A 12778-nucleotide genomic window follows, 5' to 3' on the forward strand; every position below is an offset into this window, starting at 1 on the left:
AGGTGGAGGGGGCGGTGAAGTAAAGAGCTGGGAGGTTGATTGGTGAAAGAGATAATTGGGCTGGAGAAGGGGGAACCTGATAGGAGAGGACAAAAGACCATAGAAGAAGGGGAAGGTGGAGGACCCCCCAGCGGGAGGTGATGGGCAGGTAAGGAGATAATGTGAGAGAGGGTAACAGGAACAGGGAATGGTGAAGGAGAGGAGGAGAAGGTAATTACCAGAAGTTGGAGAAACCGATGTTCATGCTGTCAGGTTGGAGGCTACCCAGACGGAACATGAGGTGTTTTACCTCCAACCTGAGTGTGACCTCATCACGACAGTGCATCCCTTCAAACCCAGAGATGACTGTTTGTTGGGTCAAATCAGAAGTCAATTAACACTTAAACACATTACCATGAATCCAGATACATATACAAGGCAGAGAAAATAGGCAATAAGTGCAGGAGTGGGCCATTCAACTTTGAGCCAGCACTACCATTCACTGTGATCATGGCTGATCATCCACAATCAGTACCCTTTTCCTGCCTTCTCCCCATATCCCTTCATTCCGCTATCTTTAAGAGCTCTATCTAACTCTTTCTTGAAAGAATTCAGAGAATTGGCCTCCACTGCCTTCTGAGGCAGAGCATTCCACAGAACCACAACCCTCTGTGTGAAAAAGTTTTTCCTCAACTCCATTCTAAATTGTCTACCCCTTATTCTTAAACTGTGGCCCCTGGTTCTGGACTTCCCCAACATCGGGAACATGTTTCCTGCCTCTAGCCTGTCCAATCCCTTAATAACCTTATATGTTTCAATCAGATCCCCTCTCATCCTTCTAAATTCCAGTGTATACAACCCCAATCGCTCCAATCTTTCAACATATGGTAGTCCCGCCATCCCGGGAATTAACCTCGTAAAAATAAAATGGCTGATATCCTTCCTCAGGAACATTAAGTTTGAAGGTCAATTTTGATATTGGATTTTACAATACGGAAGACCCGGGTTCGATTCCCGCCACTGCCTGTAAGGAGTTTATACATTCTCCCCGTGACCACGTGGGTTTGCTCTGGGTGCTCCGGTTTCCTCTCACAGTCCAAAGACGTACTGGTTGGTGGGTTAATTGGTCATCGTAAATTGTCCTGTGATTAGGATGGGATTAAATCAGGGGTTGCTGGGTGGTGTGGCTTAAAAAGTCGGAGGGCCTATTCCGCACAGTATCTCGATGAACAAATAAATAAATAAACAAACAAAATTTCCAGTTACTACATGGGTTTCAGGTTCTGGATCATTGGCTCAGGCCTGTGACAGAAGTCTAGCAAATGATCTATCTGTCAACAATTGCAATATGAGAAGCATTAGGTGCATGGACAAGCTTGAGAACAGGAGGCTCTGTTCCATTATTTATCTGTTTTTTGCAGAATCCATACCTTAGGGAAGGAGGTGAAATTAAAACAGCAGACCTCCTGTCCTGTATATGTTTTCAATGGTCTCAGCAAGCAGTGTTCTTTGGTGGATATCAAATGGAAAGGATTATGCTCAGTTCCTCTGACGCAGAAGAATCAATGTCTTCCAGCCAATTGCCACGTGTACCATTTCCCCATAAGTGTAAAATTCATGAGGGCATTGAGTGAAGATTGAATCAATCTCTGCTGTGATCCCTTTTGTTGCTTAGTAGTCTGTCAATGCCCACACATGATAAATAATCACTTTAGCCTGACCATGCCCGTTTGTCTGATTACACCATTGCAAAGTGCCTTAGGATATTTCTTTACCATTATTAAGCTGTATAAATGCAAGTTGTGTTAAAATATGTGCTTCTGAAACTGTCCCACATAAGTAGGCAACAGTCTTCAGATGAAGAAGAGGGAAAACAGAATATAAATGAAAGTAAGTTTCTTCTAAGTGATGCATTGGACATAAGTGCCTCAGTCTAATTAAACCTGTTTAAAAATATCTACTTCTTAATAGGTGAATTCATTTCCCACTGTCTGCAAGAGAAAAAGTTCATTACTGCACACATCTGTATTAGTGGGTCAATGGGATATGAGGAATTAGGGAATTGTAGAGCGTAGAAACAGGCCTTTTGGCCCAACTGATCAATGCTGACCATGTTACCTCCCTGAGCTGGTCCTATCTGCCTGTGTTTGGACCATATAAACCTTCCCTGTTTGTGTACAGCCCAATTGTACAGTACCCGCCTCTACTACTTCCAAGCTCACTCCACATCCCCCAAACACACATGTAAAGAAGTTGCCCCTCTGTGCCCCTTTTAAATCACTCTCCTCTCACCTTGAAATGCTGGAAGTAGATGTCACTGAAGTCACTCTGATTGCACTTTAAGAGACTCATGCTGCTTTAGTGAAAGAAGTGGAGAAGTAGCATCCATCGCTTTACTGAGCAGCTAATTGCCACTTATCAAAATATTTCCTCATTATATTGAAATTTCTTCTCGATAAATAGTGACGGTGCAAACAGCAAGTTACAGTATATCTGCTAAAAGTTGGATAATTAAACATCTCTCTCTCTAACAATCCTCAACCACTTTTGAATGATTAGAATCTATTGCCTTCCATTAGCATGGCTTGTAAGTATGTCACGGAGTATGGACAGTAAAGCCTTTACCCTTCATATTTTGAGGGTAAAATATGCCAGTTGGATATCACTGACAAAAAGAAATATTCTAATGAAAGATAAATCATTTCTGTGCAATGGGTCATTTTCTATCTGTTGCCCAATACTAAATTAATATGTAACAGATGCCAATCCCTGATTATTTCTTGTTACACAATGTAGAGCGATCAATACTGTATCTCTAGGCATTATTCAGCTACCTGCTTATCTGCCATAACACTCTTGTCCAAAACAATTTATATTGCACACCAAGCCGCAGAGATATTTTACAGTAGATTACCCACTGAAACTTTTGTTGTTCATTCCCTCCGATAAAAACTTAATTTTACTTATTTTTAAGCTTCTTTCAAGGTTTCCTTTGCCTGGCTTCAAGTGACCCTTTCCCACTGATGTTGGTTTTAGTTGGCCTTAGAAATAACTCAACGTTTTACTTCAATTATGTTCAGAGCAGGAGAACAGTGATATGGCTTGATTGCATTTTTCTGGGATATATTCCATTGAGGTCCAACCAACGACATATCAGGTTTGTTCATCGAGGATGTATGTTTCAAGGGCAATTTGTAAGTCCTTGATTGTTAAGCTTACAGCAGTTAATGTTATTAATCTGATTGGTGGTTCATTTTCATCATTTCATACAAAGCCACTTAAAATCTAACAAATAACTATGGCATAGTAATGTTAAATCTTAATATGGGAAAGTGAGTGAGTTGAAACAATATGTTCGTAAAATGTTTTCTAATAAATTCACAAAACCTGTATGTCAATATTACTGTGTGCTAGCTAGTAGACCAGTGGCAGTGCTTACAAATGACTGTAAAGATATAGATTTTGCAAGATAAAATTTGAGGTCAGAGTTTTTATTGACAATCTCAACACTCTGTCTGCCTATCTTTCGGACTGTGCAACTGCCTATTTATCTGTTCAGCAGTTTGTTGGTAATGGCAGTCTGTCAAGAGTAAAATCCCCTGTGTTTCAGCAGTGCATTTGACTATTTTCCAATTATCAATTTGATGAGAAATAAACACTAACAAAATATAGCTATGCTGTGGAGAGTTTGTGCACAAGAAACAAGCAGAGAATTGTACTGAGAACCTTCTTCAGGACCTGAAGCACGAAACTTCAACTGTTCACTCATTTCCGTAGATGCTGCCTGACCTGCTGAGTTCCTCCAGCATTTTGTGTGTGTTGCTTTGGATTTCCAGCATCTGCAGACTTCCTTGTGTTTGAAAATTATGCTGTTTAAGCCGACAGGTGTTTGATGCATAAGAAATTAAACGTTACAAGTAATTTAACTATTATGTCAGCAAGCAATTGATGTTAACACTCAAAATATGGTGTTTTTATTTACAAAGGCTACATACATAAAATCTGATCTGATTATGATGATATTCTGAGGTTTAGTATATTGGCAAAATAGTGCTGATGAATTAATGTACCCAGCTTGCATAAAGGTTGCCTATGGCTGAAAAAAAAGGCTCGGTTTACCTCAGTATTAAAGTTTATAGATAAACACAATAAATCAAACTAAAGGTATTAAACAGAAATAAACCAGATATTTTTATTTATTTTAAATCAGCCCTGTATATTTCTTTCTGTTTTTTGTGGCCTACCAATTAACTTTCTTTTGGAAAGGTTCTCTCATTATTAAAATCCACTGCCCACCTCACCCATCTTTAATGCTGCCTGTGTAAAAGACTGAATGCCTAGCCTTGTTCCTGAATTTCCTACCCATGTTCCTTTCCATACTGAAGAAGGTGTATTTTGGGGGGAGGGGGGTTGGAGGGAGACAGTCAGCAATTTGATTTTACTTTCCTTTTACTGAACATTTTCTGCTGACATCAAGAAAATTTGCTGAGTTTACAAACAGAGATTTTTGGCCAAATATTTCTACCCAAAAGAAAAGTGTGCTGGGAGTTGAATATCTGCAGTAGAGTTTGTCCATGCACTTAGCTGATTCTTCCCTCGCTAGACATGGGATTGATGTTCCTGAGTAAGAGCTAATGTCACCTGAAGCTGGTTGTTGGGATCCAACTTTTGCAGCAAGTGGGAATCAGTATCGCACCATTTGATGTCCAAGTCACCCATCATCCTCCTCTCTGTCTCAAACTATTTCCTTTTAGATGACTGTGTGGAATTTGTGGGCAAATGCACAGTTTCAGTGTTCATCTGAATTAACATCTCTTATATAGAAAGAATCAATTTCCCAAATGTTAAAATACTCTCCAGGTGGACTTTGAAGAGGAGTGCATATTGTGTGGGTTTGAAGCCAGACAAGATTTGAAAAGCTTCCTCTGTGGAAGCTGTAAGAATCCTGAGCAAAATATATATGGTCAATCCATTCCCAAGCAGATACAAGGCCAAAATACAAAACTGTTTTCTATTTGTTCATTTCGAAAAAGATTGTAAAATAATCATCATAATAATGAACTCAAACATACATCCTGTATAGAACACTTGTACTATTCTGTTTATAAAAGAACAGTGCAAAAGTGTTCTAGTATAACATTTTTTGTGTTATACTAGAATTGTTGGGGAATCAATGATGTCCAGGCTACTTGTGTGATAAGATTTCGGCTAAGATGAGTATCTATTTTTTTACTTTATGTTTGACCAGGTAGTATGACATGTATAGTTAAGACCCTACCTAAATTGTAGGAGAAGCATCAAAGAGGTGTGACAGATTGGTGGTAAGGCAGGCCAAATTGCCGGAAAAGTAATGTTCAGTTTTTAACTAATTGTAGTAATTTGCTAAGTTTAATAGAGGAAGAGACCAGACAACCTGACAACAGGAATGCTGGTGACCTTCTGAAATGCAGGCCAGCAGGTTGATTAATTAAGCTCGTTGCAGAAGTCTGCTCTTGCAGGCTTCGCATTTTCTTCAAAACTGCAATTTAAGTAGGGCACTATTTATAGCATCAGCCTGAGACTCATTTGACGTAAATCCATTCGGCAATTGCGACAAGGTTTCCCAAATATTTATGTGCCTAAATGGATACATATCGTAGTTGTAATGAAAAGAATATATCAAGTATATACGAAACAGTACAGACTAAAATGTGCGTAGTTTTAAACAGATCAATTTACTGAGCAGAACTATTTTATTATAAGTACTCCAAGCTTAACAGAAACTGGAAGAAATATTAAAAATGCGAATTGAATAAAGTTGTTTAAAATTATTTCTGCTAGAAAATGTATCTTTGTGTAATTCTCTTAGCTTTTACAAACTGCTGGATTAAAAGCATGCATATGGAAAATAATGTCACAGAATGTTGTCAACTTGTTTTAAACTGTGTGCTTTAGTTCTTTGTCTTCTCTCATTGGCAAAGCTGTGTGATTTTGCTATCATGCTCTTCGGAAAAGAGCCACCCACATTCCCAAACACAAAAAAAAAGAGTGTGCTTCTCAACACTGATTGTCACTCTCTGGCAGGTTGCTTTATGCCTTCTTTCATGGAAATGTTTCTTCTCGGCCGATATTCCCTCTAGCTGTTTCCATGCATTGCAGCGACCGATATTGGCTTCACTTGTAAACAGTGATCTCTTTGAAACTCTGATGAGGAAGTCTTTTTGGACATGTATGTATAAGTAACGAGCTGTACATATATATTGGAATCTAAAAGAAATAAGCTACACCTATACCAGAAATGCCCACTTAGGCATCTAGCTGCTCATTTGTTATCCTGTTCAAAGTAGTACCAGCAGTAACAAGTTTCTTCTATGTCTATCTTTCTTTATTTTCTGGAAACAAACTGTGACTATAATGGCTGTTGCCTCAAACACCGTCACCACTGTAATACTCCTCTTTAAACTGTACCTCTATCTCCAAAACAACAGGATCACTGTATAGGTAATATTTTCAAACACATTAATTTCTGAAAGGAAATACATGTAGATATACTTATAACCTTGAGCTATATTATTTGAAATTTCAGTTGTATGCTCATTGTAAGCTTTTGGGAATTTAGACAATGTACACTGTGTATGTGTTTTATTTCATAAGGATGTAATACTATTGATGTTGTATACATTTTTTATTATAATACTATTTTAAATGAATTCTGGTTCCACTGGGAATGTTCTTATGTTGCCTTTAATCTAGTCTTCAACCACAGTGCATTAAGAAATACTGGAGAAGTGTAGATAAATATGACAGCATTGGAAGAGTTAACAAAGAGTTTACAAGTAAACTATCAGATACATAGAGGTGGATTTAAAACTATAAGATTTAATTACTTACTGCCCATCACACCTTTTTGCTGGCATTTAGGGCAGCAATGAAGTTCCTCCCATCTCTAGCTGTCCATACCATTACACACTTCTTCGCTGTTTCAATAACATTTATTTTTCACCAGCCTGGGTTGTTAGCCCTGAGCTGAACCCCTGAACCTGGACCACTCTTCGTCTGGCCTGTTTGGCATAGGTGAACCTAACAAGAGCCAAAGCACAAGGCCCTGACTCTAGCCAACGTAGCCCTTCGGATCACTGGAGCACCCAAGCCTCCAAACCCTACGACAAGTTTGTGGTCCTCTTGGAGGAAGAGTATAAGGCATAGGAATGTCGAGCCTGCTCTGCCATTTCATCACAGCTGATTTGTTATCCCTCTGAACCCCATTCTTCTGCTTTCTCCCCATAACCTTTGACACCCTGAATTAAGAACCTATCAGCTTCTGATTGAAATATACCCAGTGACTTGGTTTCCACAGCTGTCTGTGGCAATGAATTCCAAAGATTCACAATACTATGGAGAATGAAGTTTCTCCTCATCTCTCATCTAAAGGGACATCTTTTCTATATCCTTATTGACTAACAATTGAGCTGGGGTACTATTAGCACACTCTTTTTTCTGCAGGTACAGGTGACCCAGAGATTAGGTCACAGTTTGGGGCACCAATATCTCCAATGAGTTTTTTTTTAAGTATTTAGCTGAAGCAAGGAAGAAAAGCCAGATACAGTATCTAATCCTTTCTGGTAAGTTGAGACCATCAAAGGTCAAGAACCAGGGTAATTTAGGAAGCAGGAATTCACACATTTCTTGTGCTCCCATTAAATTTATTGGGTTTGTTTCCTGAGTTCACTTCAAACTCATCTGCAACATTTAATATATGGCTGTAACATCGAAAAGCAATTAATTAAAAGTGGAGTGGGGTAGGAATAGAAGTGACATCCGATAGCCTGGAAAATCTGCCCTTTGGGCACCACCTAAGTCCAAGAGATGCAAGACTATCAGAGTATTTAAAATATAATTTAGAGGAAATGCCTTGTTCTCACAAAATGCCCAAGGCTTGTTCTATAGTATTTGACCCCTTAGGCCTCCAGCAGCATTACTTTAAATTTCCCTTTCAGGTGTCACTTAATTTCTCACCCAGAAAATGCAGGAACATTTGTAAAAAGATAAAAGGGAAAAGAAAAAATAACAGATGGAAAATGATGTACAAACGATAGAAAATATTTTATAAATATAAAAAATATAAGGATTAGGATCTGCCTTGTAGAGGCAGAGGGAAAGACTGATTGTCTTTTTATACATTTTTTCAAAAAAGGTGGATTAGATTTACTTTGCAGTCTATCCCCGTGATATGGGTATCTGAACAAGTTCTCAGAACATTATTAACTTCAAAAGTCCCGCATCGCTTTCTGAAAGATGGAAGAGGCCTTTTTGGACATCCTGGAAGGCAAAGTTTTATCATGAGAGTAGACAAAGGAACTGTGAGAAGCGATTACTTCCTTGCCAGGGACAGGGTGGGAAGAGGTATAGTCAGGGTAACTGTACAAGTTAGTGGGTTTGTAGAAGATGTTGATAGATAATCTGTCTCTGGAGATGGAGATAAGTGAGATCAAGAAAGGGGAGGGAAGTTTTGGACTTTGAGGGCAGGTTGTAAGTTGGTGGCAAAATTGATGAGCTCCTCATACGTGCAGGAGCAACACCAGTGTGGTTGTCAATGTAGCAGAGAAAGAGCTGGGGTGCATTACCAGTGTAGATTGGGAAAATGAATTGTTCCACATGGTTGACGAAAAGGCAGGCATAGCTGAAGATCATGCCAATACCCATAGCTACATCTACAGACTGTAGAAGTGGGAAGAGGAGAGAAAGAAGTAATTAAGGGTGAGCAGCAGTTCTGCCAGGTGGAGGAGCACAATGATGGAGGGGAACTGGTTGGGTCTGTTGTCAAGAAAAAAGTGGACAGCCTTGTCTTTCCTAATGGGGGATGGAAGTATACAGGAGACTGGATGTCCATGGTGAAAATAAGGAGGTCAGGGCCAGGGAATTTAAAGTTGAAGTGGTGGAGATCTTGCAGTGTCATGGATGTAGGTGGGAAGGGACTGAATGAAGGGGACAAAATGGATTCAATACGTGAGAACACCAGTTCAGTGGGGTAGGAGGAAGTGGAAACGATGAGGATAAAGGAGAGATTTCCAGAGATGATGAGGTCTATGATGGTGTGGAAGATGATGGCCTGACCTTTCTTGGTGGTCCTTCAGTGGTGTACAAGAGGTGTCATCTGGGCCCAACAAGGTATGGGTCAAGACGCCAGATTATACCACCACCAACCACGTCTGCAGGTTTGATGTCGATCGAGGTTGAGATTAGTGCGTAGAGAATGGAGAGCAGTGCATACAGAGGGAGAGGCCGAAATTGGTGGGGGGAGGGGTCCAGACGGTTAATGTCAATAGACAATAGGTGCAGGAGTAGGCCATTCGGCCCTTCGAGCGGGCACCGCCATTCACTTTGATCATGGCTGATCATCCACAATCAGTACCCTTGTTTTGTCAGTAGTTCAAGATGCAAAGATCCAGAAGAGCTCAAAAAGCGTGAGTAGGGGTGTCCAAGGGGGGGGGGGTGCTGAAGGTGCGGGAAGTCATTGATAGGGCGTGTAGGGAATCCTTGCCACACAAGTTCGATAGGAGACGGAAGCGAGCTGAAGAAACATATTGGCACATTGCCTGTAAATAACATGCCGACTCTTCCCTCTATCCAAAGAAAAGGGGTGAATACCAAAGCGATTCTCAAAGGATATCTATTCAAAATAATAGCGTTAGTTCTCACACTGTAAAACTTATGTGGCACTTTAATCAACACAGATTAAACAGAACATGGAAAAGTTTTGCAGCGGCGGACCGAGGCATGTCTTCCTGGTTGACGTCACTGCTGTGAATTGTCAGGGTCGTTGACCAATGAGCAAACGGATGTGTGGGCAGGCTCATCACAATTGGAGCAAACGGCGGCCAATCAGGAAGGTGAAGAGGGGCAGGACGTGAGCGGCTGTCCGCGCTGAGGGCGGTAGGTTGGTGCTGGGGAGAGCGGGGCGGGATGGGCGGCTTGGCGACCTCAGGTTTCGTTAAGATGACTGGCGATGACCTTCTTCCCCCCGCCGATGGGACGAACACCGTGTGTATTCTGGCCGGATGAGCTTTGTGTGGCGATGGCGCAGCGCCGCGCGGGGTTGACAGGCCGCAGGTCGACCTCTAGTGTCCCAGCCCAAGGGTGGCGAGACCTTCCTAGGCGTGAGCGCACGATGCTCAGGGGAGCGTTTCAGTCGCCATCCCCTCAAGACCCAGCTGGGCAGAAATACTTTATTGTGCTTTACTGAGGATATAAGAGCCCTGCCACTTTGATATAATCTTGCAAAGAGTTAGCTAATCCAGATTTATGTCAATGTTGGACAATGGGTACCGTATAGCATGGAGAACAAGAAGATTGTATTTGCCTTCCAACCCACGGAGTCTTGGTTAGAAGATCCTGCTTTGATGTAACCAAAAGAAACCGAGGTCCAAGACCTAAACACAAGAGATTCTATGGCTGTTGGAAATCCAGATTAATACACACAAAATGCTAGAGGACCTCAGCAGGCCAGGCAATGTCTATGGAAAAAGAGTAAAGTCAACTTTCGAGCTGAAGCCCTTCCTCAGCCTGAAACGTTCACACTCTGTTCCTCTCCACGGATGCTGCCTGACCTGCTAAGGTCCAAGACCTTTAAGAATGCACTGCAGAGGCTTTATTTTGAATTCAGCTCTTCATTGTTGGTCATGTATCATGATCTAGTCAAATTATCTTTTGGTAGAATGAGTGGATATTCTGTTTTTCAGACTAATTTGATTAAAATATTTTTGATAGTTGCAGTCTTGCATTGTAATCGAGAGGCAAGTTCGAGAAGTCTTTAAAGTTTGCAATACCTGTAACTAATTTTTCTTTTAAAAATAATATTTGGTTTAAAAAGGATCTAGTGCTTTTTTGCAAAAAAGCCAATATTTGACTTTTTTCTCTCCTGAATCATAAGGCTATTAACACAAAATACACCATTTTTCTGAACTGAAGTATTTCATCTGCAGACAACAGGAATTCTGCAGATGCTGGAAATTCAAGCAACACACATAAAAGTTGCTGGTGAACGCAGCAGGCCAGGGAGCATCTCTAGGAAGAGGTGCAGTCGACATTTCAGGCCGAGACCCTTCGTCAGGACTAACTGAAGGAAGCTATTTCATCTGCAGGATTTCTTGGGTTGACACTGGAAAGCCAGAGTAATGCACACAAAATACGAGAGGAGCTCAGCAGTCAGGCAGCATCTATGGACAGGAACAGCTGACGTTTTGGGCCAAGACCCATCATGAGCACGGTCCCGTTGAAGAGTCTGAGCAGGAAATGTCATCTGTTTATTCCTCTCCATAGATGCTGCCTGACCTGCTGAGTTCCTCCAGCATTTTGTGTGTGTGATTCTGAAGTATTCCAGCACTGGTGAATCCACAATGCATATTTTCTTTGCCTTGGTCATTTTTTAATCAAAACTATGCAGGACTGAGTACAAGTTCTCATTGCTGAGCAATGAGAAACAATGTAAAGTTGGGAGTATTGCTAAGCTGCTGGCTTCAGGTTTTTTAAATATAAAAGTGGAGAGTAACTTTGCAACCTAGGTGGCAATTCTTTTTCTAGTTTCTGTCAGTTTAAAAATAAAACCCTATGTGACCTTTTTAGAGGATGTTGTAATATAGTTTTTATAATGGAGTTTTTTTGTATTCTAGTATTGTAACAGGGTTGTGAAAAATAAATCTCTTAAAATTTTCTTTTGCTGCAGACATCATGTGGCCTGTTTTGTGGAGTGTCATTCGTATGTATGCTCCCTATATAACCTTTCCGGTGGCTTTTGTTGTTGGGACAGTGGGCTACAATATAGAGTGGTTTATTCGTGGGAATCAACAGCAGCCGGTTGAGGAGAAGAGCATTTTTGAGTTGCGTGAAGAAAGGAGGCTGGCTGAGATTACAAATAAAGACTGCACCCAAGTTCTAAGCTTAAAAGATAAACTTGAGTTCGCCCCAAGGGCAGTGTTGAACCGGAATCGGACAGACACAAGCAATCGTAGCTAGCCCGCAACAACCGATGCATTGGAGCAACAGTCTGGCTATGAAGTAGAGCTTCTGGAGATTAGTGGAGCAATGTTATTGAGTGTGTACACCCGCCTTCCTGACTTGTCACCATTCATGTAAGACTTCCAGCTAGAGCTTGTTGCCTGGAGTTTTAGTGGTGAAAATTCTCCATTCTCTAAAAACTAAGAAGCTCCTATGGTTGTGTATTTAAGTGAATTTAGAATTTCAATTCTTGTGCAAAATGTATCATAAGTCAGTAAAAAAAAATCTGAAGTCATGGTTGCTTGTGAATCTAATTAAAATGCATTATTGCTGAATGAGATTAAAGTTTTGCTGCATGAAACCTTGACTTAATTGAGTAAGTCACAGAATAAATCCTGCCAACAGGGAAGAAAGCCTTTCACAAAAAAAAAATTACATTTCTTCTTGAGACCTTACATTTACCAAATACTATCTGAACAAACTATTTCTCCATCAAAATTAAAGAAAGTAATTGCAATTTTCTCATGCCTTTCATAGCTTTGAGTGGGACGATGAAGCCAGTGAAATATTTTTGACATGTAATACTTCCTGAAATGTAGGAAACACAGACAATGATTTATATACAGAAACGTCCCTCAAACCATTAGTCAAATACACTACTGTATGCTAACTCAGCATTCCATGACCCCCATCCCAACTCTTCTTTCCACATACAGAGTTCTTAAATATCTTTTATATACTCTATCAGATCCCTTCAAAAGATAATTCATTGGTAGTTCTTATAATTCTTTTACAATTCATAAATATGATCTCTGGCAGTAGATTT

At 40.5% G+C, this 12778-nt stretch overlaps 1 protein-coding gene across 1 annotated transcript; it reads left to right on the top strand.

Moving 5' to 3' along the window:
• Window positions 1-9831: 9831 nt before the first annotated feature.
• Window positions 9832-12297, top strand: smim12 (small integral membrane protein 12). Its single transcript, XM_063033730.1, has 2 exons — window positions 9832-9891; window positions 11681-12297. The coding sequence occupies exon 2, from the start codon at window positions 11686-11688 to the stop codon at window positions 11968-11970; it is 285 nt and encodes a 94-aa protein (XP_062889800.1). The 5' UTR covers window positions 9832-9891; window positions 11681-11685; the 3' UTR covers window positions 11971-12297.
• The last annotated feature ends 481 nt before the right edge of the window (window positions 12298-12778 follow it).

The sequence above is a fragment of the Mobula hypostoma genome, chromosome 26 (genome assembly GCF_963921235.1).
Source record: "Mobula hypostoma chromosome 26, sMobHyp1.1, whole genome shotgun sequence".
Taxonomy (NCBI): domain Eukaryota; kingdom Metazoa; phylum Chordata; class Chondrichthyes; order Myliobatiformes; family Myliobatidae; genus Mobula; species Mobula hypostoma.